This window comes from Chiloscyllium plagiosum, unplaced genomic scaffold (assembly GCF_037043375.1).
Source record: "Chiloscyllium plagiosum isolate Xiang-an unplaced genomic scaffold, Cpla_swu_hap1 HiC_scaffold_7, whole genome shotgun sequence".
NCBI classification, from domain to species: domain Eukaryota; kingdom Metazoa; phylum Chordata; class Chondrichthyes; order Orectolobiformes; family Hemiscylliidae; genus Chiloscyllium; species Chiloscyllium plagiosum.
Window position 1 is genome coordinate 54,093,921 of NW_028270145.1, and position 26,529 is coordinate 54,120,449.

Consider the following 26,529-nt stretch of genomic DNA (forward strand, 5'->3'; position numbering starts at 1 on the left):
ATCTATGGTCATGGGTTTGGAAAGCACATTAGCCACAATCAAATGATGGAGCAGACTGGTTAGGCCATAGAGTCTAATTCTGTTCATATCTTATGATATAATCAACTACAACAGACACAAAAGTTATTAGTTTTAGACTAACAGTAAAGCTTAGATGGCTAGACTAGAAAGAATAATGGTTTCTTCCTTCTCAAAACATTACTCTATTACTTGCATGTGTGTACAATAGGTTACACAATCATTCATTTGTAAAGAGTAAGTCAAAGTATATTGCAGTTTATACTACTGTGTCATTAATAAAGCAAGAAAAACACATTCAGTTTTTATTCAGATTTCCATACAATTCATGGGAAGCAGAACATAGAATTCGGAAAATAAACATCATATGTGCAGGTGTCTAACACAAATGTTAATGTCCAGTTTACAGGTCCTTCTGCAGTAATTTTATTATTTCATTCATATGATGAGAATAGCTGGAACATTATTTAAAAATCCTAAATTAATTGAGAAATACTTGGTTTACATAGAGCTTTTTTTTAACATCTCTATATCACCATTCCCTTCAATGTAAGCTACAAGGCAGCAACTGATCTCCTATCTCCAGGGTGTAGATGTAATATTGTTCTGGAGCAAAGTAATTAGAAGTTGGAGTAAAATGCCAGGTGCTGCTGAATCACATTTTTCATGCAGAATGCTTTGCAGAGGCTAGGCTGTTCAACATGTCCTCATCAGGAGGTGACAGAAGGATTTGTGGGGGAGGGCTTCTATTAAATATCTTGAAAACAAATTACCTTTTACAATACAACTCTTAAATTGCCAAAACTGCACATTTTGCTTTTTACAAAGACATTTAAGTAAACAGATTTCACCTGCCTCTAGTGTATGCATGTGCTGGCTTTCCCAATAACATTTACTGTGATTTACAGTTGCTGGCTTGCTGTGTGTAAACATATTGTAATTTGTATCAGAAGATTTCAATTTGCGTCAGCAGGATGCAAATTCATTCCACACCAATCATGGAAACAAGGTTCAAGTTAAGCTTTGCTCAAAGAGAATCAAGACTTTGTTAAACAATTCATTTTCTCTGAATTTAATGCAAATGCATTTGTTTCTACATTATTTAATCACTCACAAATGAGATTCAGGTTATTTGACCAATGTCATTACCTGGTTCATAAAGCTGGAAAGGGTGTCAACTATTAGTCTGGTGGAAAGCAATAAGACAAGTTGTCCTTTAATGTATTTCTGTCAAAGCTGTAGTTGTTTTGTGTAATCCGTGTCATATTTGTTGTTTCTAAAAAAAAAATTGGTGGTGGAGAAAACTTGCTTTCACCAAAATTGTTAAATAGTTGAATTGGTAAAATATTTAACTTTTGCAGTGGATCTGTACTTAGTAAGTAAAATGGAAGATGGATAGTTTTGCAGCTAGCACATTCACATAAGTTGCAAAGCATGCTGATATTTGTTTCTGATAACCATCAGATTTGAATCAAGCAAAAGTAGGCTTCTTTTATTATCTTTAAGAGAAGTTTTAATTATTGACATTCGTGAAAATAAAACTTAATAGCAGGCTAAATGCTTCCCCAATTGCTTTACAATACATTAAAAATAGGGTTAAACCATAATAAGGATATTAAAAGGTAATAATTCCTAAAAGAAATTTAAATTCCTGCTTCCAGTTTTCATCCCAACAGTGGCAGTCATGCCTTCCATTGCCCAGACCCTAAGTTCTGGAATTTCCATGCCAAGCCTCTCTGCCTCAATTCTCTTTTAAATCTCTCCTTGAAATCTCTCTATTTGACAAAGTCTTTCAACACCAATGCATTATTATGTGACTGGGTTTCAAATTTTGTTGATAAGGTTTGTTGTGGGATTTTATTTACTTTGTTACAGGTGCTATATAAACACAAATTATTATGACAAATATTTGCATTCAATCTTCACATACCTCCAACAACTTTCACCTTTGTCAGAGGCAAAGCTTAGCTCAGTTGAATTTTTGAAGTTCAAAATCTTTGAATTAAGACTGGAATGTATGCATAGACATGTATGTTGACTTTTCCATCCAGAACAACTTGTCTCTTAAGAAACATTAACATTCTGATATTCAAATATGCAGATTCAAAACGTAGATTTACACAAATTAAGATACGAGGATAAAATGGTGGGGGCAGAGGTTCAAATTTTTAAAAAGAGGCAGAAAGGTTATCATAGAACACAGAAATAGGTATACTCATCTTCACATTGACACACTGGTTACATGAGAGACGCATATAGAATGTGCTACATACTCACCAGATATTGGTTAATCCATCTTGCAGAAGACGACACAAACAGAAAGATCAAGATACAGAGAAAATGTTTCATAACCATAATGGGCATGACAGAGTTAAAGAAGAGTTAAAGACCTTCAGAAAGATGTAACGGTTTAGAGAATTGGCAATAAATACATATTTGGATATGAAGATACAGAAATAATAAATGCAAGATGAGAAAGATCATTTCGTCCATCTTAGCTTGTGTCCAGAAAGCAACTACAGTCTCTTGCTCCTGCCAACCCCCAACACACACAATGCTCCTATCACGTAAAGAGTTATTTTCAAAGTTCTATGAGCATTTGCGCCTTTAGGAACAAACCAGGAAGTTCTGTGTGTTAACCACACTTGTGAGGAAGAATATCTTTATTGCCAGTTCCAGAAAAGTATCTTTCTAGTTGGAACTGTGCTGCTATAAGTAATATCGTGGGCAGATGACCTGCAGTTGACTTTACCTTCGCCTATGCACGAGTTCATATCTAATACAATAAGTCAGAACATTATGCTTGTAACAGGTACCTGCAGACAAATGAAATAAGTAAGCTATATGAAACACTGTTTGGATTCTTATTTAAATCTCTCTATTCTATATTTTAAGATATTATGAAATAACAAGAAACAACAATTCGGTTAAAGGACCCTTACAAGCATTTAAGAAAATTATTATTTCAACTCAGGGAATCAAAGTATAAATACTTACCATGATGCCAAACTTCAGGATGCCCATGAAAATAAGAGCCTATCCCATGGCCGATGAAATAAGGACAAACTTGCAGTCCATTGGAATCTGCTATCTTACTATAAATAATAACAAAGAAATAATCTGTTCTGACATTTTCATATGAATCTTATTTTTATTTCTACAATATATTTATTCATAAAAACTATATATACATGCATAGTCATTAAAACAGTTCTGTACAGTCTTTGCATATGGAGAAACAAACAAAACTGGAGTATGACTTTCCCAACAAACCCAAGGCATTTCTTACTCATGCAAGGTACTACTTACATATATTTGAGGCATGGTGGTGGTGGGGGTCTGATAACTGAATGGACCCCATTGTAATTTGGCTGAAAGACCTCACATGGTAGTCTGTCACCACTATTTCTTGGCAACGGCTACCCCAAGAGAATATCTCTCTGCATATTCTCCTGCACTTTGGAATGTGCTAGTCTGCAACTCTCAGTCGAGATCACTTCCTTGCACTGGAAGACCAACCAGTTTTGGGAAGACCAAAGAGTGTCTTTCACTGAATTGATGGTCCTCCGGGCACAATGAATCTGGTACTGAATTCCATGCATTCCAGCCAGAAACAGCAATATTTTCTCAGGTCTCTGTCAGTACAGCTTTTTAGTGGTGGTGGAAAGGTGGACCTTGAGTTTTACTTTGAAAGTTAATTGACCAGATTTGCTTAACAGGGAGTTCTGTGACATCTTTAAATACAACTATAGACCAGACAGCATGTAAATGATTGCGCCGTAGTTTTAAAATACTGCTATAAAATGGGCATCTAAGGTATATAAGATCAGCATGCTTTGACAAGATTCTAATACTCCGTCATTTCTTCTTCAAGGGAAACATTTTAATTGCAATCAGCATCGGCTACTGAGTTCAGTAGGCTTCTGGGGATACAATGGTAAAAAGGTAAGTACTTTGCTTTTGGGTCTTGAGGGTGGGGGTTGCAAGGGAGTTGGAGTGACTGGAGGTAAGATATGGCAACTGTACCATTCAAGATCAGAGACAGTTACAGAGAGTGGTGAACTCGGCCTGGATAATCACAAAGGCCATCCTCTCATCTATAGAATCCATCTACCAGGCTCGCTATCAAAGAAAGGCTGCCAGCATTCTCAAAGATCCATCCCATCCTGGCAAGGCTTTTCTACAATCTCTACCATTGGGGAGAAGGTTAAGAAAACTGAACACATGCACCAGCTGGTTTTGCAACAGTTTCTACCCTACTATTGTTAGAATACTGAATGGACTCACAAACTCTTAACATTCGCCTGTATCTGTGTTTTTCTTTTTGCCGCTGTTTACCTATTATTTACTATCTATGTTACTTAATTATGTGATTTGCCTGTATTGCTTACAAGACAAAGCTTTTCATTGCGCCGCGGTACATGTGACAATAAATTCAATTCAATTCCATTTAGGTTGAGGTGTTGGCTTTAGCAGCCATTCCTTTACCCCTTTATCCTTATCCTCAACTGAGACAAATAGAGGCCCCACCCACTACCCAACCTGGCAGTCATATCGTCCTGGTTTCTAGGTGGGGATATCAGCCATTTTTGTCTCCTGCTGGGAAGGTCAATAATCAAACTGGTGGGAAGTTGAGGCCCTTAAGTAACTACCAATTAATCACTTAGGGTCTTAATTGCTGGCAGGTTAAAAAAGTAGCTAATGGAAATTCTTGCCCAGCGCTGGATTGCTGAGATAGATTTAAGTGGCAAGCACCCAACTATTTGCCCATCTTATCATAATCCTTATTACCTTAAAGTAGGGGGAAATTCTAGCCTTACACTGGATATTAAGTGAGTAACTATTGATAGGGGATACCTAGGTATATTTCTACTATCTAATCCAAATGCAGAGATCAGTTGTCAAACCCCAAATGGCACCTCATTGAGAACAACTAACTCAGGCCACTTTGGGACAGAAGGCTGCAGTTTTGGGACATTAAACACGAAAAGGGATGAAAGAATTAAAAAAAGGAAAAGAACTTGTTCTTACATTATTACTTCCATAGATTCAAGACATACCAAAACACTTTAGAACCAAGTACTTTGAAATACAGTCATTATTGTAGAAAATGCAGGTGCCAATTTGGATAGTTGGATCCCACAAATGGCAGCTAAGTAAATGATCAGATCATTTGTTTTACAGCATGAGGGATAAATGATTGTCAGGATACTGGAACAGGATCAGAGCTAATCTTCAAATGGTGCCAAAGTCTTTTAGGTCCACCTGAGAACCCAGACAGGGCCGTGTTTTATTGGGTCATCTGAAAAATGACACTTTTGACTAAGTACTGCATCAGAATGGTCGATCAGAGCTGGTTTATAACTGACCCGGATGGTCAAGAATGCCTGTTGTGCTTGGGTCGGGTCGGGTCGGGTCGGGTCGGGTGGGGGGGGTGCGGGTAGGCCTGATACAAGGTGCGGGGAGCAATACCGGGGCCAACGATTTCTGTCTCTGCCCCTGCTTCTCACAGTGCATTAAAGCCATAGAATCACTCCAGTTGACACTGGAGAGTCAACTGAAATCATGAACCCAAGGCTCTACAGTGAGCCTTGAATATACAACGTTCTCACACAGAGATGATGGTACCCACAAGCCAAGGCTGCGCAAATATGAGCCAGCATATGTACAGAGTTTTCCTTTAATAGTAAGAATTGCATGTCAATTCAGATTAATAATATAAGGTTTTTGATACACTTTTCACTGTTTTGACAAAGGACGTTTCCACATGTCAAAAACATTTAAGGAAATAGGCATTTTTCTTTGTGGCAAAGATATATAAAACGCTTGCAATTACTGGATATGTTGCTATTTTAAAAATTACCTCAGAGGCTTGGAATCATTTTTAATTTTACTAACTGATATTTCATTTTTCATTTGCATGCTAAACTGTAGGGAAGGAATTCTCAGCAACAAATAAACAAAGTAAACTGAAAATAATTTTTCACACAATATATATCAGTAATGGCACAAGAGAAAACACGCATCAGATATTGCATCAAAATCTGTTTCTCAAGGTTAACTCTCAGCTGGTTGGAGTCATGCTTGGCACAAATAGGATGGCTGTTGTGACTGTAGGTCAGTTAGCTTAGCTCAAGGACATCTCTGCAGAAGGTCCTCAGAGTTATGTCCAATGTCAAACCACCTTCAGCTCCTTCATTAAAGATCTTCCCTCCATCATAAGTTCAAAAGTGTGGTAAGTGAGTGGGTAAAGATGCGACAAATGGGTTATAATGTAGGAAAAGTGAAGTTGTCCATTTTAGCAGGAAGAATAAAAAGTATCTTAATGATGAGGGCTTACAGAGTTCTGAGATGCAGAGCAATCTGGATGTCCTTCTGCATGAATCACAAATGGCTAGTGTGCAGGTTTAGTAAGTAATCAGGTAAGTAATAAAACATTATACTTTATTGTGAGGGGCACTAATTCAAAAGTAGGGAACTGGTAAACAGTGCATCTGGAGTACTGTGCACAGTTCTGGGCACCTTAATTAAGAAAGGATGTGAACGAATTGGAGACTGTTCAGAGAAATTTACTCGACTATTACCTGGAAAGGGCAGGTTGTCTTATGAGGAAAGGCTTGTATTGACTGTTGTTTAGAAGAAGAGGGAACTTGATTGAAACATATAAAGTCCTGAAGAGTAGATGTGGAGAGGATGTTACGTTTTAAGGAAGAATTTAGAACTAGGGGTCACCATTTAAAAATCAGTGTCACCCATTTGAAACAGAGATTAGGAGAATTATTTTCCTAACAAAGGGTGGCGAGTCCTTGAAACACTCTGAAAAGGTGTGGAAGCAGAGTCCTTGAATATTTTTAGGCAGAGAGAGATAGATTCTTGTTAAGAAAGGGGTGAAGGGTTATCAGGAGGGGAAAAGTGGATTTGTGGTTGCAACCAGATCTTATTCAGCTTTAGCGGCTGAATGGCCAACTCCTGCTCCTACATGTTCGGAAAGTATATTGATATCCTGACCATGAGACAAAACACAACACCACAGTAGGCCATTCACTGAGATCATGGTTGACCTGACTGAGGGCTCAACTCCACTTTCTTGCCTGTTCTCATAATCTTTTGCTCACACTTAGATCAAAAATTTGCATAACTTAGCCTCAAATATATTGAAGAGAACTCCGTAATTAATGACCTTCAGAGAGAAAAGAAAATCCTACACATCTCCATCTTCAATGGGATACTTTGTATTGAGACAACTCTACAACCTCTTATTCTAGATCCCCATAAGGGAAACCTCAGAAAACGAACAGGAAACGACATCACCACAAACCCCAGGAACCCAATCCAGGAGAAAGATATAAATAGAAAGCAGGAGACAACAACTTCGCTTCACTTGGAGGTCGCCACTGATGATGTTACCTAGCCAGGTAGTGAAACGTCTCGATATCAAACCTACAGCTCAGCGAGCAAACCTACATCCTAAAAGGGAAACATCATCTCAGCATCCGCTCTGTTATGCCCCCTTTGAATATTATGTTTCAATAAGATCATCTTTCACTTTTCTAAACTTCAGTAAGTATAGACGCAACTTATTCAACCTTGCCTCATAAGAAAGCTCCTTAATCCCAAGATTCAACTTTGTAAACCATTTCTGAACTGAACTCCTTAAGCAGGGAGACCAAAATTGTGTAAAGAACTCAAATGTGTGTGCACTGTACAGTTACAGCAAGATTTGATCCTGATCTTTATACTCCACCACTTTGCATGAAAGAGCAACATCCCATTTGCTTTCATAATTGTTTGCTGTACTTGCATGCTAACTTGCTGTAATTCATGCCCTAGAATATCTAAATCCCCCTGTCCTGCAGCATTATGCAGCTCCTTTTCCTTTTGCTTTTCTAATCTTCCTGCCAAAGTGGACGACCTCACGTTTTCCCATTTTATAAATGTATCTGTAAATTCTCTGCCCAGTTACTAAACCGATTCCTTAAGAAACTCTTTGTATGCTCCTCACAACTTGCTTTCCTATCCAATTTTGCATTATGGTTACAATTAATAAACAGTCATAAACAGTTCATATCCCAGCAGTACTTTTGATAATTTGATAATGGTTCTGAGTCTGTATTTCCTGTTAATTAACCAATCTTCCAAGAATGCTAATAAATCATCCAAACACCATGAGCTCATCTTGAGCTTTGATGTGGTACTTCATTGAATGCCTTTTGGAAATCTACCTGCAATACATCTACTGGTGTCTCTTTAATTATCCTACATGTTACATTGTGAAAGAATTCAAGTAAATGTGTCATACGCCATTTCCTTTTCACAAAACCATATTGATTCTGATTAATGCTGTATGATTTTATAAATTTTTATTCCCATCTCTTAATAATGCATTCTAGCATTTTCTTAATGACATAACCACAAAAGTGTTAGAGTAAATGTTTAGGCCTTTTTATCTGTTATGTCTACACCAGCTCACCATATGAGTAACATACTTAGCTCCCACCTTCTCCACATACTTGTGAACATTCTTCCTTTTCAGATAACAATCCAATTTCCTCTTGAATGCCTGAATTGAAGCTGCCTGCACCATACTTGATCCTTCCCCCATTGGGAAAATGTTCAGACCCTTTATAATTTGCATACTTATAGCAAATCTCCTTTCAACTTTCTCCCCTCCAAGGAAAACAGTCCCAACTTATCAATCTATTTACATAATTCAAGTTTCCCATCTCCTGGACTGAGCTTTGGTGAGCAGGTTATTGGTGAATAATTGTTCCTTAATCATTCTATCAATGGCATGTTCTATCACTTTGTTGATGACTGAGAGTAAACTGCAGGAGTGGTAACTGGCCAGATTGGGTTTATCCTATTTCTTGTAACTTGGCATTTTCTACTAGAACTTAAGGAAGCAGTTTACTTGTATGGCTTACAAACTAGTCTACTGTATTTGCTACTCACAACATAGTCTACATTTGGTCTTCCCAATGTCATGGAGACTAAGTGACCACTTATGTCTGCTCTGTCTGCAAACAATCTAGTCACTTGTGATTTGAACACATTGTCTTACTCTCATGCTCATGTTCTGTCCTATGCCTGCTGCAGTGTTCCAGTGAAGCTTAGCACAAGCTGGAGGAACAGCATCATAGTTTCTGCTTCAGCACTTGACAGTGCTCTGGACTCAACACTGAGTTCAACAACTTCAGACCATGATGTTTATCCTCCCTTTAATATATATATTTCCCCTTGTTTTTGTGGCTTTGTTTTCAGTCACAGCTGACCTATATTCTGCTATTTATACCAACTGTTAACACCAACTCTGGATCTACATTTTATCTCATCTTTGTGACAATTATCATTTCCCAGCATAACAGCAGATGCCAAACCTGTATTGATCACTGAATCTGAACTATCAATATCCTTTTTCTCCAAGCACTCCACCATCCCCCCTCCCAACTACTGCATAAATCCTGACCCCTCCACACTTAACTTCAGCTCTGACTAAGAGTCATCTAGACTTGAAACATTAGCTTGCTTTATCTCCATGGATGCTGCTGACACGCTATGATCTCCAGTATTTTTTGTTTTTAGTACAACTCCCCAACCTTTGTTCTGTGACATCTTTGATCTCTAATCTACCTTAGACTCCAAACTCACTCTTACCTTCAATTCGGTCCTATTTAGTCTTCCCCAATTTCTCAATAGCATAAACCTATCACTTCTTCACTCTTTTCAATTCGAAAGAGGAGTCATATTGGACTTGAAATGTTAACTGTTTCTCCACTGAGACCTACTGAGGGTCTCCAGTTTTATCTGTTTTTAATTCCATTTTTCACTTTATTTGTAGATGCCTGTGTTTCAGCTTGGTTAGAAGCATTGCTTGTTATAAAACCAAAATCTTTATTTAAAGAAATGCATTTACTCATGGGATGTGGGCATTGCTGGCTAGGCCAGACTTTACTGCTTTTTCTAATCGCCCTGCAGAAGGCAGTGGTAAACTAGATTCATGAACATTTGTAGTTGTTGCTGTGTAAGGACTCACACAATGCTATCAGGAAGGAATCCCAGAATATTTAATCATTTACATTAAAGAAGTGGTAATAGTTTCAAGTCAGGATGGTGTGGTTTGGAGGGGAAAATGGGGTGCTGTTGTTCCCTTGCATCTGTTGCCCTTGTCCTCCTTAGAAGGTGCTGTCAGAGGACCCTTGGTGAGTTACCCCAGTGCATCTAATAAATGGTAAACATTGCCACCACTGTGCATCAGTGTTGATGGGAATGATTGTTTAAGGTGATTAATGTGGTACCATCAAGAGGGCTGTTTTATTTGAGATGCTGTCAAGATTTTTGACTGTTGTAGGAACTGCCCTCATCCACGCATACAATCCCTACAGTGTGGGATTTTGCCCAACAAGTCCACATCGACCCTCCAAAGAGTGATCCATCCAGACCCTTTCTCCTACCTGATTATTCTATATTTACCCCTGACTAATGCACCTAACCTATACATTCCTGAACACAATGGGCAATTTAGCACGGCCAATTCACTCAGACTAAGATTCTTATATCTCACTCCTGACTCGTGCCTATGAGATGGTGGATTGGCATTCAGAAGATAGGAGGTGAGCTATTTGGTCGCTGAATTCCTTACCTCTGAGCTGTACTTGTAGCCACAGTATTTTTAATACTAGTCCAGTTTAGACTTTGGTCAATGGGAATCTCCAGGATATTGACTGTGGAGGATTCAGTGATGGTAATGCTACTACATGTCAATGTTCACGGGTTAGATTTTCTTATATTGGAGATGGTTATTGTCTGGTACTGTGTATTGCTTGCCACTCATCAGCCCAAGCCCAGGTGCTGTTCAGGTGGATATGGGCACAGACTGCTTCAGTGATTGAGAGGTTGTGAATGGTGCTGAACGTTGATAGGGCATCAACAAGCATTCTTGCTTTATGATGGAGGGAATGTTATTGATGAAACAGCCAAGATGGTTGGATACAGGACATTATCTTAATGTACTGCAGTAATGCAGTGCAGTTGAGAGAAACAAGTAGTTTGATGAGGATGAGATTAAAGTCTTTTTCCAATGAGCTCATTCTCCCACTACTTGCTCCTTCCTTATTGATTAATTTATTTACTGTCATGTGTACCGAAATACAGCGAAAAGCTTTGTATACGAGCAGTACAGGCAGATCATTGTAAGCAAAGCTGTACAGATCAAAAAGATTCAGACAGAGGCATACAGTTTACATTGCACAGGGCATGCACTGGGCGAGATCAATGTTAACAAGATCAGCATTATTTGAGACTAGAGAGTCCATTCATCAGTCCAATAATAGCCAAGAAGAAGCTGTTCTGCAGGTTCAGGCTTCTGTATCTTCTGCCTGATGGAAGAGATTGTAGGAGATCATTACCGGGGTGTGATGGGTCTTTGATGATGTTGGCAGCCTGTCTGTGGCAGCGAGCTGAGTAAATGGAGTCCATGGATAGAAGGTAGGTTTCCATGATGGTGTGGACTGTGCACATGACCTTTTGAGTTTCTTAGGGTCTTGAGAACCGCAGGTGCCATACCAGGCCATTATGCACCCGGACAGTATGCTTTCAATGGTGCATCTGTAAAAGTTGGTGAAGTCCTTATGAACATGTCAAATTTCTTGAACTGCCTGAGGAAGAAGCAGCATTGTTGTGATCTCTTGACTGTTGCATCTATGTGGGAAGTCCAGGACAGATTGTCGGTTATCATCTCTCCACCCTCTCAACCTCAGTTCTGTTGATGTAGATGTGGGTGTGCTCTCCTCCTTAAAGGGAATTAGTAAACCAGATGTGCTTTTTGTTTAACAACAATTGACAATAGATTAGCTTTCCTCTTAAACTAGCTTTTTTAAAGTCAGATTCAAATTCAGAATAATCAACTGATTATGGAGGGATTTGAAAGAATGTCCTCAGAGCATTAGCTCCACATTACAGTGCCAACATCTCCTTCATGATCCTGGTTAGCATCCACATTGCCATCTTCCCATGCAGACTGCCATCTCCAGCATTTTCAAATCTCCTTTGCAAGTCAGAGCTTGGCTTCCCAAAGATTCTTTCAACACAAATTGACCATATGTAAATAATTAGCATAAATGATAGGCATGGTGTCACTAGGAACATGGTGCAGAAGATTACCCAGGCAATGCTTCGACTGCTCAGAAAGAATCCCTCAGAATAAAGTGGAGGGGATGTCCAGGTTCACGACGATCAGCTGCACTTTCCATAGCACTGCCACATAAGGTTGCAGAGAAAAAGGCTGAGAGGAAAGGCATCCAGAACTCCCTGTTCCCCAATGCATTTTCCAAGAGTGCTTGCTCAGGCTCTAGTTTCAATTAAACTACTTCACTTTACTGTCACAAATCCACTGTTTCCCCAGTGAAATGTCATCACAGTGATCCGTAGGCACTATGATATAATAAAAGCTATTCATTCATCTTTTCATTAACATCAGTATGCAACCACAGAATGATTATATAAACTGAAGTGAACTATTCATCCTCATCTGTTTCAAGTTCTGCACGATAACCTGTAACCTGCTGGAGCTAGACTCTTTTGTCAACTTTGATAGTGACAGGAGGGTGTTTAGCAGGTTTACCAATGTAAAAAGCATCTTGTTGTGCATGCTCAGAAACATTCTACTGCACAATGTCTGGTTAAATTCCTCATCTGAAACTCCTGTAGCAAATCCTTTGACAACCTCACCTTCTGAGGAGTTGTCAGCCAAACTGTCCTTTCACCCTTACCTGCTTGCTTGTAGTCCACTCATACGTGCATCCCAATTCTATTTTAGCTTGTAAGGTGCACATAGTGATAGTTGTTGAACGACATTGCAAGTGTCAGGTGAAGTAAAGGTGCTTCATCCTGAGACATTTGGTGCAACTCTCTCTTTTCCTCATGGAACTGCAGCGGCTGGCCAAGTGGCTGTTCTTGGATATCTTCAAGGATGAAGTCAGAACAGGAGGATTAGGTGAGTGGAAGGTGTGGGGCCGAAGTGGGAGCAATAAGTTCATGTCACATTTTGGCTGTGCCATTTAAAAGATACAGAAGCAACTTCCAAGCCTCTGGTGACATCTCATCTAAATCAATGAACTCAGCCAGGCAGAAAGACAAGTTCAGCAGAAATACAGCAAAACCAGCATTATCAAGGGTCCCTCTAAATCAGACACTCGCCTGATTTGAAATACATAGCCTTTTTTCTACTGATGCTGTGTCAAAAACATGGAACCTCCTTGATAACACTGTGGGTGTATTTTCTAAAAATTAATTAACAAGATGGGAGCGTTGCTGGCTGGGCCGGCATTTATTGCCCAACCCTTGGGGCCCTTGAGAAGTTGGTGGTGAGTTGCTGCCTTCAACTGCTGCAGTTCACGTGCTGTAGGTAGATGCTGTTAGGGAAGGAATACCAGGATTCTGACCCAGTGATATTGAAAGAATGGCAATATACTTCCAAGTCTGGATGGTGGTTGGAGAGTGTGGTGCTGGAAAAGCACAGCAGGTCAGACAGTATCTGAGGAGAAAGAGAATTGATGTTTCAGGCATAAGCTCTTCATTCCCGATGAAGCGCTCAAGCCTGAAATGTCGATTCGCCTGCTCCTCGGATGCTGCCTGACCTGCTGTACTTTTCCAGCACCACACTCTCAACTCTGATCTCCAGAATCTGCCGTCCTCACTTTCTCCAAATCTGGATGGTGAATAGCTGGAGGGAAACCTGCAGGTGGTGATGTACCCATGTATCTGCTACCCTTGTCCTTCTAGATGCAAGATCAAGAATGACAAGACAGCAGTACTTCCACCACACAGACTGCAGTGGTTCATTGAAGAGGATGAGGCTAAGGACAGAGCATGTATCCCAAGAACAAACAAACAAACAAAAAAAATCATTTTCTGCAAATTTGTCCTTAATGCATTTACTGTGCTGGAATTCACTGATGGAGAAAGAGAATTAAAAAATCCAGGATAACATTAAACTTATATATAGCTTTGGTTAAACTACTACTGATATACTGTGTGCAGTTCTGTGTTCACTACTAAAGGGATATTAAAGAATTAGAACATGCAGAAAAAATTATAATATTTGATTTTGCAAAAACCATAGTATAAAATAATCAGAAAAAATTGAACAGTCAGGACCTTTTTCTCCAGTAGACTTTTTACAAACAGATGGAGGCCTGACAGAGATCTTTAAATTATGAAATGGTATGATATACTATTGTGGCTGAGTCTCATACAATGGATATAAATATATCGACTGATCGAATAAAGACTTCAGGACTATTTTCTTTAAACAGATAGTGATGGGAAAGTAAAATTCATTGCCACTGTGGTTCAAACATATGACATTGACACATTTAAATTAAGCCATGAAGCATATATTAGGGAATAGAGGGATATGGCACAGTTGAGAACAGGCAATTAGAGAGGAAGCACATCTGAAGCACAACGGCAGCATAGACTCTTTACATTGAAAGGTTTTTCTGTGAAATAGATTCAATATAATTTTCCTCTGTTCAGTTTTCTGGAACAGTTCTTGTGTTGTGCCATTTTTACCTATAATGAACAGAATAATTGATTTTTCTACCATTAATGTCATAAAATTGAACGATAGCCTCCTCCTCTTCATTATGTATGGCTGACTGTAAGGATCACAATCAGAAGGAAGTTATTCAGCCAATTGGGCCTCCACTGGCTGTTAATTTGAGCATCATTCCCTCATGCCAATCATCTTTTTTCCCATTCCTTGCACACTATTTCTATCCAAATAATCATCCAATGCCCTATTCAATGCCTCAATTGAGCCTGCCTTCACCAGATTTCCAGAAAATGCATTCCACACCCTATACATTTTGTGTGAAGAGTTTCTTTTCACTTCTTTTGGACATCACTCTAAATCTATCCCTTCTCATTCTTATTCCAATTATGAATGAGACCAGCTTCTCCCTATCTGTCCAGCTCACTCATGATTTTGAATACCTCCATCAAATTTCCTCCCAGCTTTCTTCTCTCCAAGGAGAACAGTCCCAACTTCATCAATCTATCCTCATAACTGAAATTTGAGATTCCTGGAACCATTCTTGTAAATTGCTTCTGTACTCTCTCCAATGCAGTTAACAGCCTTCCTATAAAGTGGCACCCACAACTGTACACAATACTCTCGGTGAGGTTTAACAAGTATCTGAAACATATTCAATATCGTCTGCTTCTTCTTGTACTCTATATGCTAATATTAATAAAGCTGAGGACACTGTATGTTTTATTAACTGTTCTCTCCATTTGTCTTGCCATCTTCAATAATCTGCACACATACACACCCAAGTCCTTCTGTTCCAGCGCCCTGTTTAGAAGCATACATTCTCATTTTTATTGTCTTTCAATGTTCTTCCTACCAATGTGTATCACCTTGCACTTCTTTGCATTGAACCTCATTTGCCACCATCCAGTCCACCAGCTTGTCAATGTTCGTTTGGAGTTCCATACTGTCCTTCTCACAATTTACAATTCTTCCAAGTTTCATGTCATTTTCAAACTTGGAAATTGCTTGCTGCACACTAAGATCTGGATCATTATCACATATTACGAAAAGCAAGAGTCTCAATGCTGACCCTGGGGAACTCCACTATAAACCTGACCAACCCAAAAGATATCCACTAACGATCACTAATCATTTCTTATCACTCAGCAAATGTTGTATTTGTGTTGCTTTTATGTCATGATTTATAATTTTCCTCACAAGTCTGTGGTGTGGCATTGTATCAAATCCCTTCTGAAAATCCATTAACATGGTATTACTTACAAAAGCTTCCATAATATTTTTTTCTCATAAGCAGCTCCTAAACTTATGTAGTCTTAAACTAGAGACTCCAAGTTCACTTGCAAAGAATTCATTTGCTTGGCATCTTCAAGCTTTTCTGGATCACAATTAGCTGAGTACACTTTACTAGGTTTAAAACCGTTCTCTCTCCCGCGCAGCATCTCTTACCTAGAATCAGAATTGTTATAGCACAGAAGGAAGCAATTTGACCAAGGCAGCTTCTCACCTTTACAGCCTTTCTCTTTTAACAGCCTCTTTTCCCATGTAGCCTATCGTCCCTCTGTGCTCTCTCTCCCATAACTGAGCTCTTCTCCACCTCTGGCGCTCACTACAGGCTCTGCTCTCTCTTGTTTTTAAGGCTGAGATGCAGAGGCCAGCAGCACTGCTCACAGGATAGCCTGAGCCTCGGCTGTCTGCATCTGGCAGCTCCTGCGGAATCAGAGCATTCATATTACACAATTGCCAAGCTAACAAAAAGGCAATGCTGTACCAGCAGCCAGGGAATCCAGAAGGCAAGTCTGGAAAAGGAATGCAAGAGGGGTCTGGACATTGTCAGGAGGAGTTGCTGGCAAAGAGGATTGCCAGGAGGATGATGAGCATTGCCATGAAGCATACATGAACATTGATAGCAGAAGTTGAACATCTGTGGGAGTTATTATTGGGAGAAGAATGGAACATTGTTGGGAGGTGCGAGGGATGGGAGAGAGTGAACATTACCAGTAATGCGTTGGGGGGAGCAAAGTTGAGGGGAGTAAACATTGTTAGGAGTGTCATTGTGTTGGAGTGGTTTTAACAAGTAATTTATAAAATCAGGGTAGTATATGGCAAACGGCTGAAGTCTGCATGGATATAGCCATCAGATTCCATTATGGTATGGAATCTTGCCATAGGCCTTCACTGTTTATGAGTCAAAATTCGGGAGTACCCTCCATAACAACACAGGACTGCAGCAGTTCAAGAAGAAAGCTCAGCACCACTTGTTTGTTTCCTTGTTATTTAATGGGATGTGGGTATCATTGGCAAAGGCAACGTTTGTTGCCCAAACCGAAAAGCTCTTGAACGAATTTTTAGGGGCAGGCAACAAATGCAGCCCTGGTGATTGATGCTCATATCCATGAAAGAAAATGTCCAGGCAGGGAAAAACTCTCAATTGAAAGATTGCCAGGGTTGGAAGGTTTGAGCTAGAGGGAGGGTCTGAATATGCTGTGACTATTTTCCTGGAGTGTCAGAGGCTGAGAGGTGACATTATAGAGATTTATAAAATTGTACAGAACATGGATGGGGTAAAGAGACAAGGTCTTTTCCCTGGGGTTGAGGAGTCCAGAACTAGAGGGCGTAGGTTTGAGGTGAGAGGGGAAATATTCAAAAGGGACCCAACTGTCAACCTTTTACACAGAGGCTTGTGCATGTATGGACTGAGCCACCAGAGGAAGTGGTGGAGGCTGGTACAATTACAACATTTAAAAGGCATCTGGATGGGTATATGATTAGGAAGGGTTTAGAGGGATATAGGCCAAGTGCTGGCAAGTGGGACTAAATTAATTAAAGATATTTGGTGAGCATGGTCAAGTTGGACTGAAAGTTCTGTTTCCGTGCTCTATATCTCCATGACTCTAAGTATCACACATATATATGCACATTAGGACTTCCTCAGGGTCTCACAACAGTTTAAGTTGAGTGGTTGTCACTCCCTCTCAAAAGATTCAGATCAGTGTTTCCTCATGGTATAGAAACTGTGGTTCAGGAATTAGTTTCAGAACTTTTCCTGAACTTTCTCGAATAGTTAGTCATAAAATTATACAACATGGAAATAGGTCCTTTGGTCCAACTTGTCCATGGTGACCAGGTTTCCGAAACTGAACTAATCCCATTTAACTGCATTTGGCCCACATCCCTCTAAACCTTTAATAATGCACCTGCTCAAATGTCTTTTAAATGTTGTAATTGTACTCGCCTCTGCTACTTCCTCTGGCAGCTCGTTCTATACACACATCATCCTCTGTGTGAAAATGTTGCCACTCAGGTCCCCCTTAAATCAGTCCCCTCTCACCTTCAGTTACTCACTTTATCTATGCCCCGCATGATTTTATAAACCTCTATAAGGTCACCCCTCAGCCTCCTATGCTCTAGGGAAAAAAGTCCCAGCCTATTCAGTTTCTTCTTATAACTGAAACCTTCCAGCGTTGGTAACAATCTTGTAAATCTTTTTCACACACATTCCAGTTTAATAACATCCTTCTTATAGCAGGGCTTCCAGCATTGTACGCAGTACTCCAAATGTGGTCATATCAATGTCTTGTAGAGCTGTTCCAACTCCTGTACTCAATGCTCTAATTGATGGGCAAGTTTGTCAAACATCTTTTTCACCACCTTGTCTACCTGTGTCGCCACTTTCAAGAAACTATGTACCTCCACATTTAGAAATCTCTGTTTGACAACACTCCCTAGGGCACTATTATTAACTGTGTAACTCCTGCCCCCTAGTTTGTCTTACCAAATTGCAACACCTTGCATTTATCTTAATTAAACTCCATCTGCCATCCACCGGTCTCTTGGCACAGTTGATCAAGACCCTGATGTACTCTTAGATAACTTTCTTCACTGTCCACTATGCCACCAATTTTGGTGTCATCCATAAACGGGGTGGAAGGGTGGCTCAGTGGTTAGTACTGTTGCCTCACAGGTCAGGTGAATTGGCCATGTTAAATTGCCCATAGTGTGCATTAGTCAGAGGGAAATGGGTCTGGGTGGATTACTCTTCAGAGGGTTGGTGTGGAAATGTTGGGCTGAAGGGCCTGTATCCACACTGTGGGGAATCTAATCTAAACTTACTAGCCATTCCTTCTATATTCTCATCAAAATCTTTCATACAAATGACTCAAAACAGCAGACCCAGGACTGATCCTTGCAGAACACCACTCTGAACAACACTCACCATTAGCCTCTGTCTCCGACTGTGAAGCCAATTGTGTATCCAGTTGATTAGTTCCCCATGAATCCCATGAGATCTAACCTTACTAAGCAGTCCATTGTGCAGAACCCTGTTGAAAGCTTGTGAAAGTCCATGAAGACAACGCCAAACACTCTGCCTTCATCTATCTTCTTGATTACCGTTTCAAAAAAACTCAATCAAATTTGCGAGACATCTACAAGTTTTCCCATGTACAAAGCCATGCTGAAAATCCCTCATCAGTTCTTGCTTTTCCAAATGCATGGAGATCCTGTCTATCATAATTTCCTCCAACAACTTACCCATGACTAACATTAGGCTCACCAGTCTGTAGTTCCCTGGCTTTCCTTTGCAGCCTTTCTTAAAAATAAAATGGCACAACATCAGCCACCCTCCAGTCTTCTGGAAGATCATTCCTGGCTGTGATTGATAGGAGTATCTCGGCTATGAGACCCACAATTTCTTCCTTAGCTTCCCATAATGTCCTGGGATACACTTAGAGTCATAGAGATATACAGCACGGAAACAGACCGTTCGGTCCAACCCATCCATGCCGATCAGATATCCCAACCCAATCTAGTCCCACCTGCCAGCACCCGGCCCATATCCCTCCAAACCCTTCCTATTCATATGCCCATCCAAATGCCTTTTAAATGTTGCAATTGTACCAGCCTCCACCACTTCCTCTGGCAGATCAATCTATACACGTACCACCCTCTGCGAGAAAAAGTTACCCCTTAGGTCTCCTTTATATCTTTCCCCTCTCAACCTAAACCTATGCCCTCTAGTTCGACTCCCCCATCCCAGCGAAAAGACTTTGTCTATTTATCCGATCCATGCCCCTCATGATTTTGTAAACCTCTATAAGGTCACCCCTTAGCCTCCGACACTCCAGAGAAAACAGCCTCAGCCTGTTCAGCCTCTCCCTACTGCTCAAATCCTCCAACCCTGGCAACATCCTTGTAAATCTTTTCTGAACCCTTTCAAGTTTCACAATATCCTTCCGATAAAGAGACCAGAATTCCACACAATATTCCAACAGTGGCCTAACCGATGTCCTGTACAACCGCAATATGACCTCCCAACTCCTGTACTCAATACTCTGACCAATAAAGGAAAGCAAAGCAAACACCTTCTCTCTTATCCGATCTACCTGCGACTCCACTTTCAAGGAGCTGTGAACCTGCACTCCAAGTCTCTTTGTTCAGCATTAATTGTATAAGTCCTGCTAAGATTTGCTTTCCCAAAATGCAACACCTCACATTTATCTGAATTAAATGTTCAATTCCCGGGTTCAATTCCCGCCTCAGGCGACTGACTGTGTGGAGTTTGCACGTTCTCCCCGTGTCTGCGTGGGTTTCTTCCGGGTGCTCCGGTTTCCTCCCACAGTCCAAAGATGTGCAGGTCAGGTGAATTGGCCATGCTAAATTGCCCGTAGTGTTAGGTAAGGGGTAAATGTAGGGGTATGGGTGGGTTGCGCTTCGGCGGGGTGGTGTGGACTTGTTGGGCCGAAGGGCCTGTTTCCACACTGTAAGTAATCTAATCTAATCTGTAAGTAATCTAATCTAATCTAAACTCCATCTGCCACTTCTCAGCCCATTGGCCCATCTGATCAAGATCCCGTTGTAATCTGAGAGAACCTTCTTCGCTGTCCACTACACCTCCAATTTTGGTGTCATCTGCAAACTTACTAACTATACCTCTTATGCTCACATCCACATCCATTATATAAATGTCAATAAGTAGTGGACGCAGCACTGATCCTTGTGGCACTCCACTGGTCACAGGCCTCTAGTCCAAAAAAACAATCCTTCAACACACGACAGTTCTGTATCCAAATGGCTAGTTCTCCTTATTCCGTGAGATCTAACCTTGCTAATCAGTCTCCCATGGGGAACCTTATCAAACGCCTTACTGAAGTCCATATAGATCACATCTACTGCTCTGCTCTCATCAATTTTCTTTGTTACTTCTTTAAAAAAACTCAATCAAGTTTGTGAGACATGATTTCCCACACACAAATCCATGTTGACTATCCCTAATCAGTCCTTGCCTTTCCAAGTACATGTACATCCTGTCCCTCAGGATTCCCTCCAATAACTTGCCCACCACCGATGTCAGGCTCACCGGTCTATAGTTCCCTGGCTTGTCCTTACCACCTTTCTTAAACAATGGCACCATGTTAGCCAACTCCAGTCTTCTGGCACATCACCTGTGACTATTGATACAAATATTTCAGTAAGAGGCCCAGCAATCACTTCCCCCTAGCTTCCAACATAGTTATAGGGTACACCTGATCAGGTCCTAGGGACTTATCCATTTTATGCATTTCAAGACATCCAGCACTTCCTCCTCTGTAATATGATCATATCCTGGGGATTTACAACTTGTATACATTTTAAGACCTTCAGGACCTCTTCTTCTGTCATGTGGACTCTTTTCAAGACATCACAATTTATTTCCTAGAGTTCTCTAGCTTCCATGTCTTTCTCCATGCAATACTGACGAGAAATATTCTCCAAATTTCCTTTAAATTAGAAACAGCACTCTAGATGAGGTCACAAAAGTCTGGACTTTACTTCAATATTACTATCTTAGAGTCATAGAGAGTCATAGAGATGTACAGCATGGAAACAGACCGTTCGGTCCAACCCATCCATGCCGACCAGATATCCCAACCCAATCTAGTCCCACCTGCCAGCACCCAGCCCATATCCCTCCAAACCCTTCCTATTCATATACCCATCCAAATGCCTTTTAAATGTTGCAATTGTACCAGCCTCCACCACTTCCTCTGGCAGCTCATTCCAGACACGTACCATCATCTGCGTGAAAAACCAGCCCCTTAGGTCTCCTTTATATCTTTCCCCTCTCACCCTAAACCTATGCCCTCTGGTTCTGGATTCCCGGACCCCAGGGAAAAGACTTTGTCTATTTACCCTATCCATGCCCCTCATAATTTTGTAAACCTCTATAAGGTCACCCCTCAGCTGCCGACGCTCCAGGGAAAACAGCCCCAGCCTGTTCAGCCTCTCCCTGTAGCTCAGATTCTCCAACCCTGGCACCATCCTTGTAAATCTTTCTGAACCCTTTCAAGTTTCACAACATCTTTCCGATAGGAAGGAGACCAGAATTGCATGCAATATTCCAACAGTGCTGAAAATGTGTTGCTGGAAAAGCGCAGCAGGTCAGGCAGCATCCAAGGAGCAGGAGAATCGACGTTTCGGGCATGAGCCCTTCTTCAGGAACGAGGAAAGTGTGCCAAGCGGGCTTAGATAAAAAGTTGGGAGGAGGGACTTGGGGGAGGGGTGTTGGAAATGCGATAGGTGGAAGGAGGTTAAGGTGAGGGTGATAGGCCGGAGTGGGGGTGGGGGCAGAGAGGTCAGGAAGAAGATTGTAGGTTAGGAAGGTGGTGCTGAGTTCGAGGGTTGGGATGAGGCACTCTTCCTCCAGCCATCGTGTTGCTATGGTCTGGCGATAGAGGAGTCCAAGGACCTGCATGTCCTTGGTGGAGTGGGAGGGGGAGTTGGTCTGGCGATGGAGGATTCCAAGGAAGAGCGCCTCATCTTCCGTCTAGGAACCCTCCAACCACAAGGGATGAACTCAGACTTCTCCAGTTTCCTCATTTCCCCTCCCCCCACCTTTTCTCAGTCCCAACCCTCGAACTCAGCACCACCTTCCTAACCTGCAATCTTCCTCCTGACCTCTCCGCCCCCACCCCCACTCCGGCCTATTACCCTCACTTTAACCTCCTTCCACCTATCGCATTTCCAACGCCCCTCCCCCAAGTCCCTCCTCCCTACCTTTTATCTTAGCCCGCTTGGCACACTTTCTTCATTCATGAAGAAGGGCTCATGCCCGAAACATCGATTCTCCTGCTCCTTGGATGCTACCTGACCTGCTGCGCTTTTCCAGCAATACATTTTCAGCTCTGATCTCCAGCATCTGCAGTCCTCACTTTCTCCCATATTCCAACAGTGGCCTAGGCTTATGGATCAAAATATTGCTTTATATCCCAATAATATAATTGCCTTTTTTCCATACGTATGAATACAGAATCAACAATTTGAATCACTTATCCAGCAAAATGACCAAAATAACTTCAACCTATGATGTGAACTGACTAACCTCCGTCCTCTATCCTCTTATCCAAGGTTCCTGCCAAATTGGTCAGTATTTCCAGCATTTTCTGATTTTTTAAAGAAATCTTTTCTTCTTTGTATAAGTTTATGAAACGCTTTCTTTTACTTGTCTCCCTGACGATTGAGGTTTTATTGGTTTTAACTTTTGCATTATGATTTCAGGTTAACCATATCTGCAATGCAAATGTGGAACACAAAAAAGGGAGTTTAAATGCGTCAAGAAATAAAGGTTTGCTACTGAGCCAATTTATACTTGTGTTCATCTTTTTCTTTTGCTCCAAATACACTCATCTCTCCTATGGAGACTGAAATTAAGATCTGATTGACCAGCCCAAAGACCTTTAACATCAGCACTGAAACACCTACTCAAGGCTGATGGACAAAAACATTATTAAACTACTCATCTCCTGCAGGCAAGGATGAATGCTCTGTGTAAACATATCTTTCTTTTCCAGCAGCTTGCACTTTTGGGAAAGATTAACTCAGCATGTGAAGTCCAATGCAGTTATAAGTTGCGCCTCTGAGAAAAAAGAAAACTACTTTAAACCTTACAGATTGCTTCATAAGTCAGACTTTCTTACTATCACCAATGGCAAACATTTCTGTAAATGGCACTGCTTTACTATTCTGATAGCTCATAGCTTTGTGAACCATATTTTTTTAACAATTTCACAAATTTCATTTAGTAATGCCCTATATTTTACTAGAGCAGGACATCTCATAGTGTGCCCTGTTAGTTAGCCTTTTTCCTTTTTGCCCTGCAAGTTGGTGAAACTATGTGGGGAGGACAAGGAGGTATTTAGGATTTCAAAGAAAGCGAGCACCAATAATCCATTTCCTTCACTAAACAAATTTAAAGCTTGAGAAAGAAACAGATGAATAATGGAGAAGGAAATAGCATGAGTCAAAGTCAAATCAGAAACAAAAAAAATCACTGGCCTAACAGAATTCTCTTTTCCTTTCCCTTCTCTTATCTGCACACATTGTCAATTATTTGACTATGACAAGCACATGGACCCAAATACATTGCACAGCACTCAGTGGCACACTCTCCTCTTTACAGGAAAAAGTGCCACACAACAGCCGGTGATATCTGACAGGAAAAGGCAAGGATGACCAACCTCATCTCTATAAGAAGATGGTGCAGGCATTCACTGCAGTGTCTGCAACTAAAGCCATGCTCAGTGAGAGGAGGGAAGTAAGAGAAGATGGCAGTAGGTTCCTCCCCAACTTACTCACATCTCACTTACCACTCATATTTTAATATCTTCTACAAGATACAGTCAATGTAAGTATGCATTTGTTGCTTTTTCACCCTTTCTGCACCACAATCCCATCTTGTGCCTTTCTCCTTTCAGATGTACAACAGTACCACCTGGTGCAAAACTACGGCCTCCGACAACATTCCAGTAAAATTACTGAGGACTTGTCTCCAGAACTTGCTGCTCCCCTAACCACGCTCCAATATAGCTACAACATTGGTATCTAGTTGATACTGTAGATAATTGCCCAGATACATTCTGTACATAAAAAAAAAGGAAAAATAATCCAAAACCTATCAACTCTAAATGATCAGTAAAGTGATGGAAGGGGTCATCAACATTGCTATCAAACATTTCCTTAGCAATAACATGCTCAGTTCGTGTTCTGCCAGGGCTATTCAGCTCCTGACCTCATTATACCCTTAGTTTTAACATGGACAAAAGAGATGAACTGACGGGAGGAACTGAGACTGAATGCTCTTGATATCAAGGACACATTTGACTGAGTGTGGCTTAAGCAGCCCTGGAAAACTGAAGTCAATTGGTATTAGGGAGCAATTCAACACTGGTTGGAGTCATACCGAGCACAAAGGAAGGTAGCTGTGATTGTTGGAGGTCAACCATCACATCTCTGCAGGAGTTCCTCAGGATAGTGTCCTATGTTCAACCATCTACAGCTGCTTTATCAATAACCTTCCTCCATCATAAAGTCAGAAGTGGGATTGTTGCTGATGATTGCACTATGTGAGCGCTATTTGAGACCCTTCAAATTCAAAAGAAGTCCATGTACCTAGGAATCTTGCAGTGAGAAACTTTTATCACCTGACCACCATCCATGAGGAGAAGTCAATAGTTTGATGGAATACCTCCTGCTTGTCTGGATATTTGCAGCTCCAACAACACTCAAGAAGTTTGACACCATTCAGGACAAAGCAGCCTTCTTGACGGTCACCACATCCTCAAACATTCACTCCCTTCACTACCCCTGCACAGTAGCAGCAGTGCATGACATATCCAAAATGCACTGCAAAAAATCATAAAGGCTCTTTACACTTTCTTCCAAACCCATGATCTTCTACAATGACAAAGGCAGCAGACACATGGAAATGCCATCAGGTGCAAGTTTCCCTTCAAGCTACCCACCATCTTGACTTGGAAATATATTGTCATTCCTTCACTATCACTGGTCCAAAATCCTGGAACTGCCTTACTGGCAGGACTGTGAATGAACTTGCATCAAATGGATTGCAGCAGTTCAAGATGGTAGCTCAAGTCACTTTCTACAGGGTAACTGAGGTTGGGCATTAAATGCTGGCCCAGTCAGTGAAGACCTCATCCCTGAATGAATTTAAACATTCCAAACTAGACCAACACCCAATTTCACAGTCACACCTACCAGCACATATATTGACATTAAGCAAACTTTAAAGGATAAGATCAGAGCGGGATATGAACCGCAGAAATGTAGACTGAGCATAGCATGGCTTTGAAACAATGTTGGGCTTCCCTACAGTGCTGTCAACTGCATGATTGGCATGAACCCAGGACAGGGAGAAAATAGCTGAGGTGCTAACTTCATGGAAGAAAAGATTAGACAGAAGTCTTGCAGCAGGGAACTGAATGAAGAATTTCATAGTGGGACTTACAAAAAAAAATTGACAGGCAAATTTATGGAATATGCCTGATGCATTTGCATACCTATTATTACTGTCAAGAAGTAGAGGGATTGGTTAGCTCAGTTGTCTGGATGGCTAGTTTGCAATGCAGAGTAATGCCAACAGTGTGGGTACAGTTTCCACACCAGCCGAGGTTATCACGAAGGACTCTCCTTGTCAACCTCTCCCTCACCCGAGACGTGGTGAAGCTCAGGTTAAACCACTCAGGTTAAACATCACTCCAATGAGACAGCAGCTCCATGGTCCAAAGTAGGATTATGGCAACTTTACCTTTTATTTTCAAAAAGTCTGAAACCAACTTGATACATAGCACTGTATAAAACTATCTGCTTTTTATTTACAGTGTGGAACTGGTTGCCAACTCTATACCAATATTTGCCAACCAAACCATAGGTTTGATGGTTGTCGTTTCAGCTTCCATTGCAGCACAATCAGAAACCATCTAACAAGTGAATGCTGGAATGGAAGCTCAACAGAAGTCATGAAATCTCAAACAAAAACAAGTGCTGGAGAAACACAGGTCTGGCAGCATCTATAATGAGAAAACAGAGTTAACATTTCGAGTCCAGAGTTCTGATGAAGGGCCATTGAACTTGGACATTACCTTTGTTTTGTCTCTACAGGTGCTGCTGGACCTGCTGTGTTTTTT

At 40.9% G+C, this 26,529-nt stretch overlaps 1 protein-coding gene across 4 annotated transcripts in view; it reads right to left on the minus strand.

Moving 5' to 3' along the window:
• The window catches only part of metap1d (methionyl aminopeptidase type 1D (mitochondrial)), a 171,341-nt gene that overhangs the window by 13,114 nt on the left and 131,698 nt on the right, over positions 1-26,529 (minus strand). For all 4 annotated transcript variants that reach the window (XM_087989034.1, XM_087989032.1, XM_043693641.2 and 1 more), the window contains exon 7: positions 3,016-3,113. In XM_087989034.1, coding sequence (XP_087845160.1) covers positions 3,016-3,113 — 98 coding nt within the window. The remainder of the gene's footprint in view (positions 1-3,015; positions 3,114-26,529) is intronic.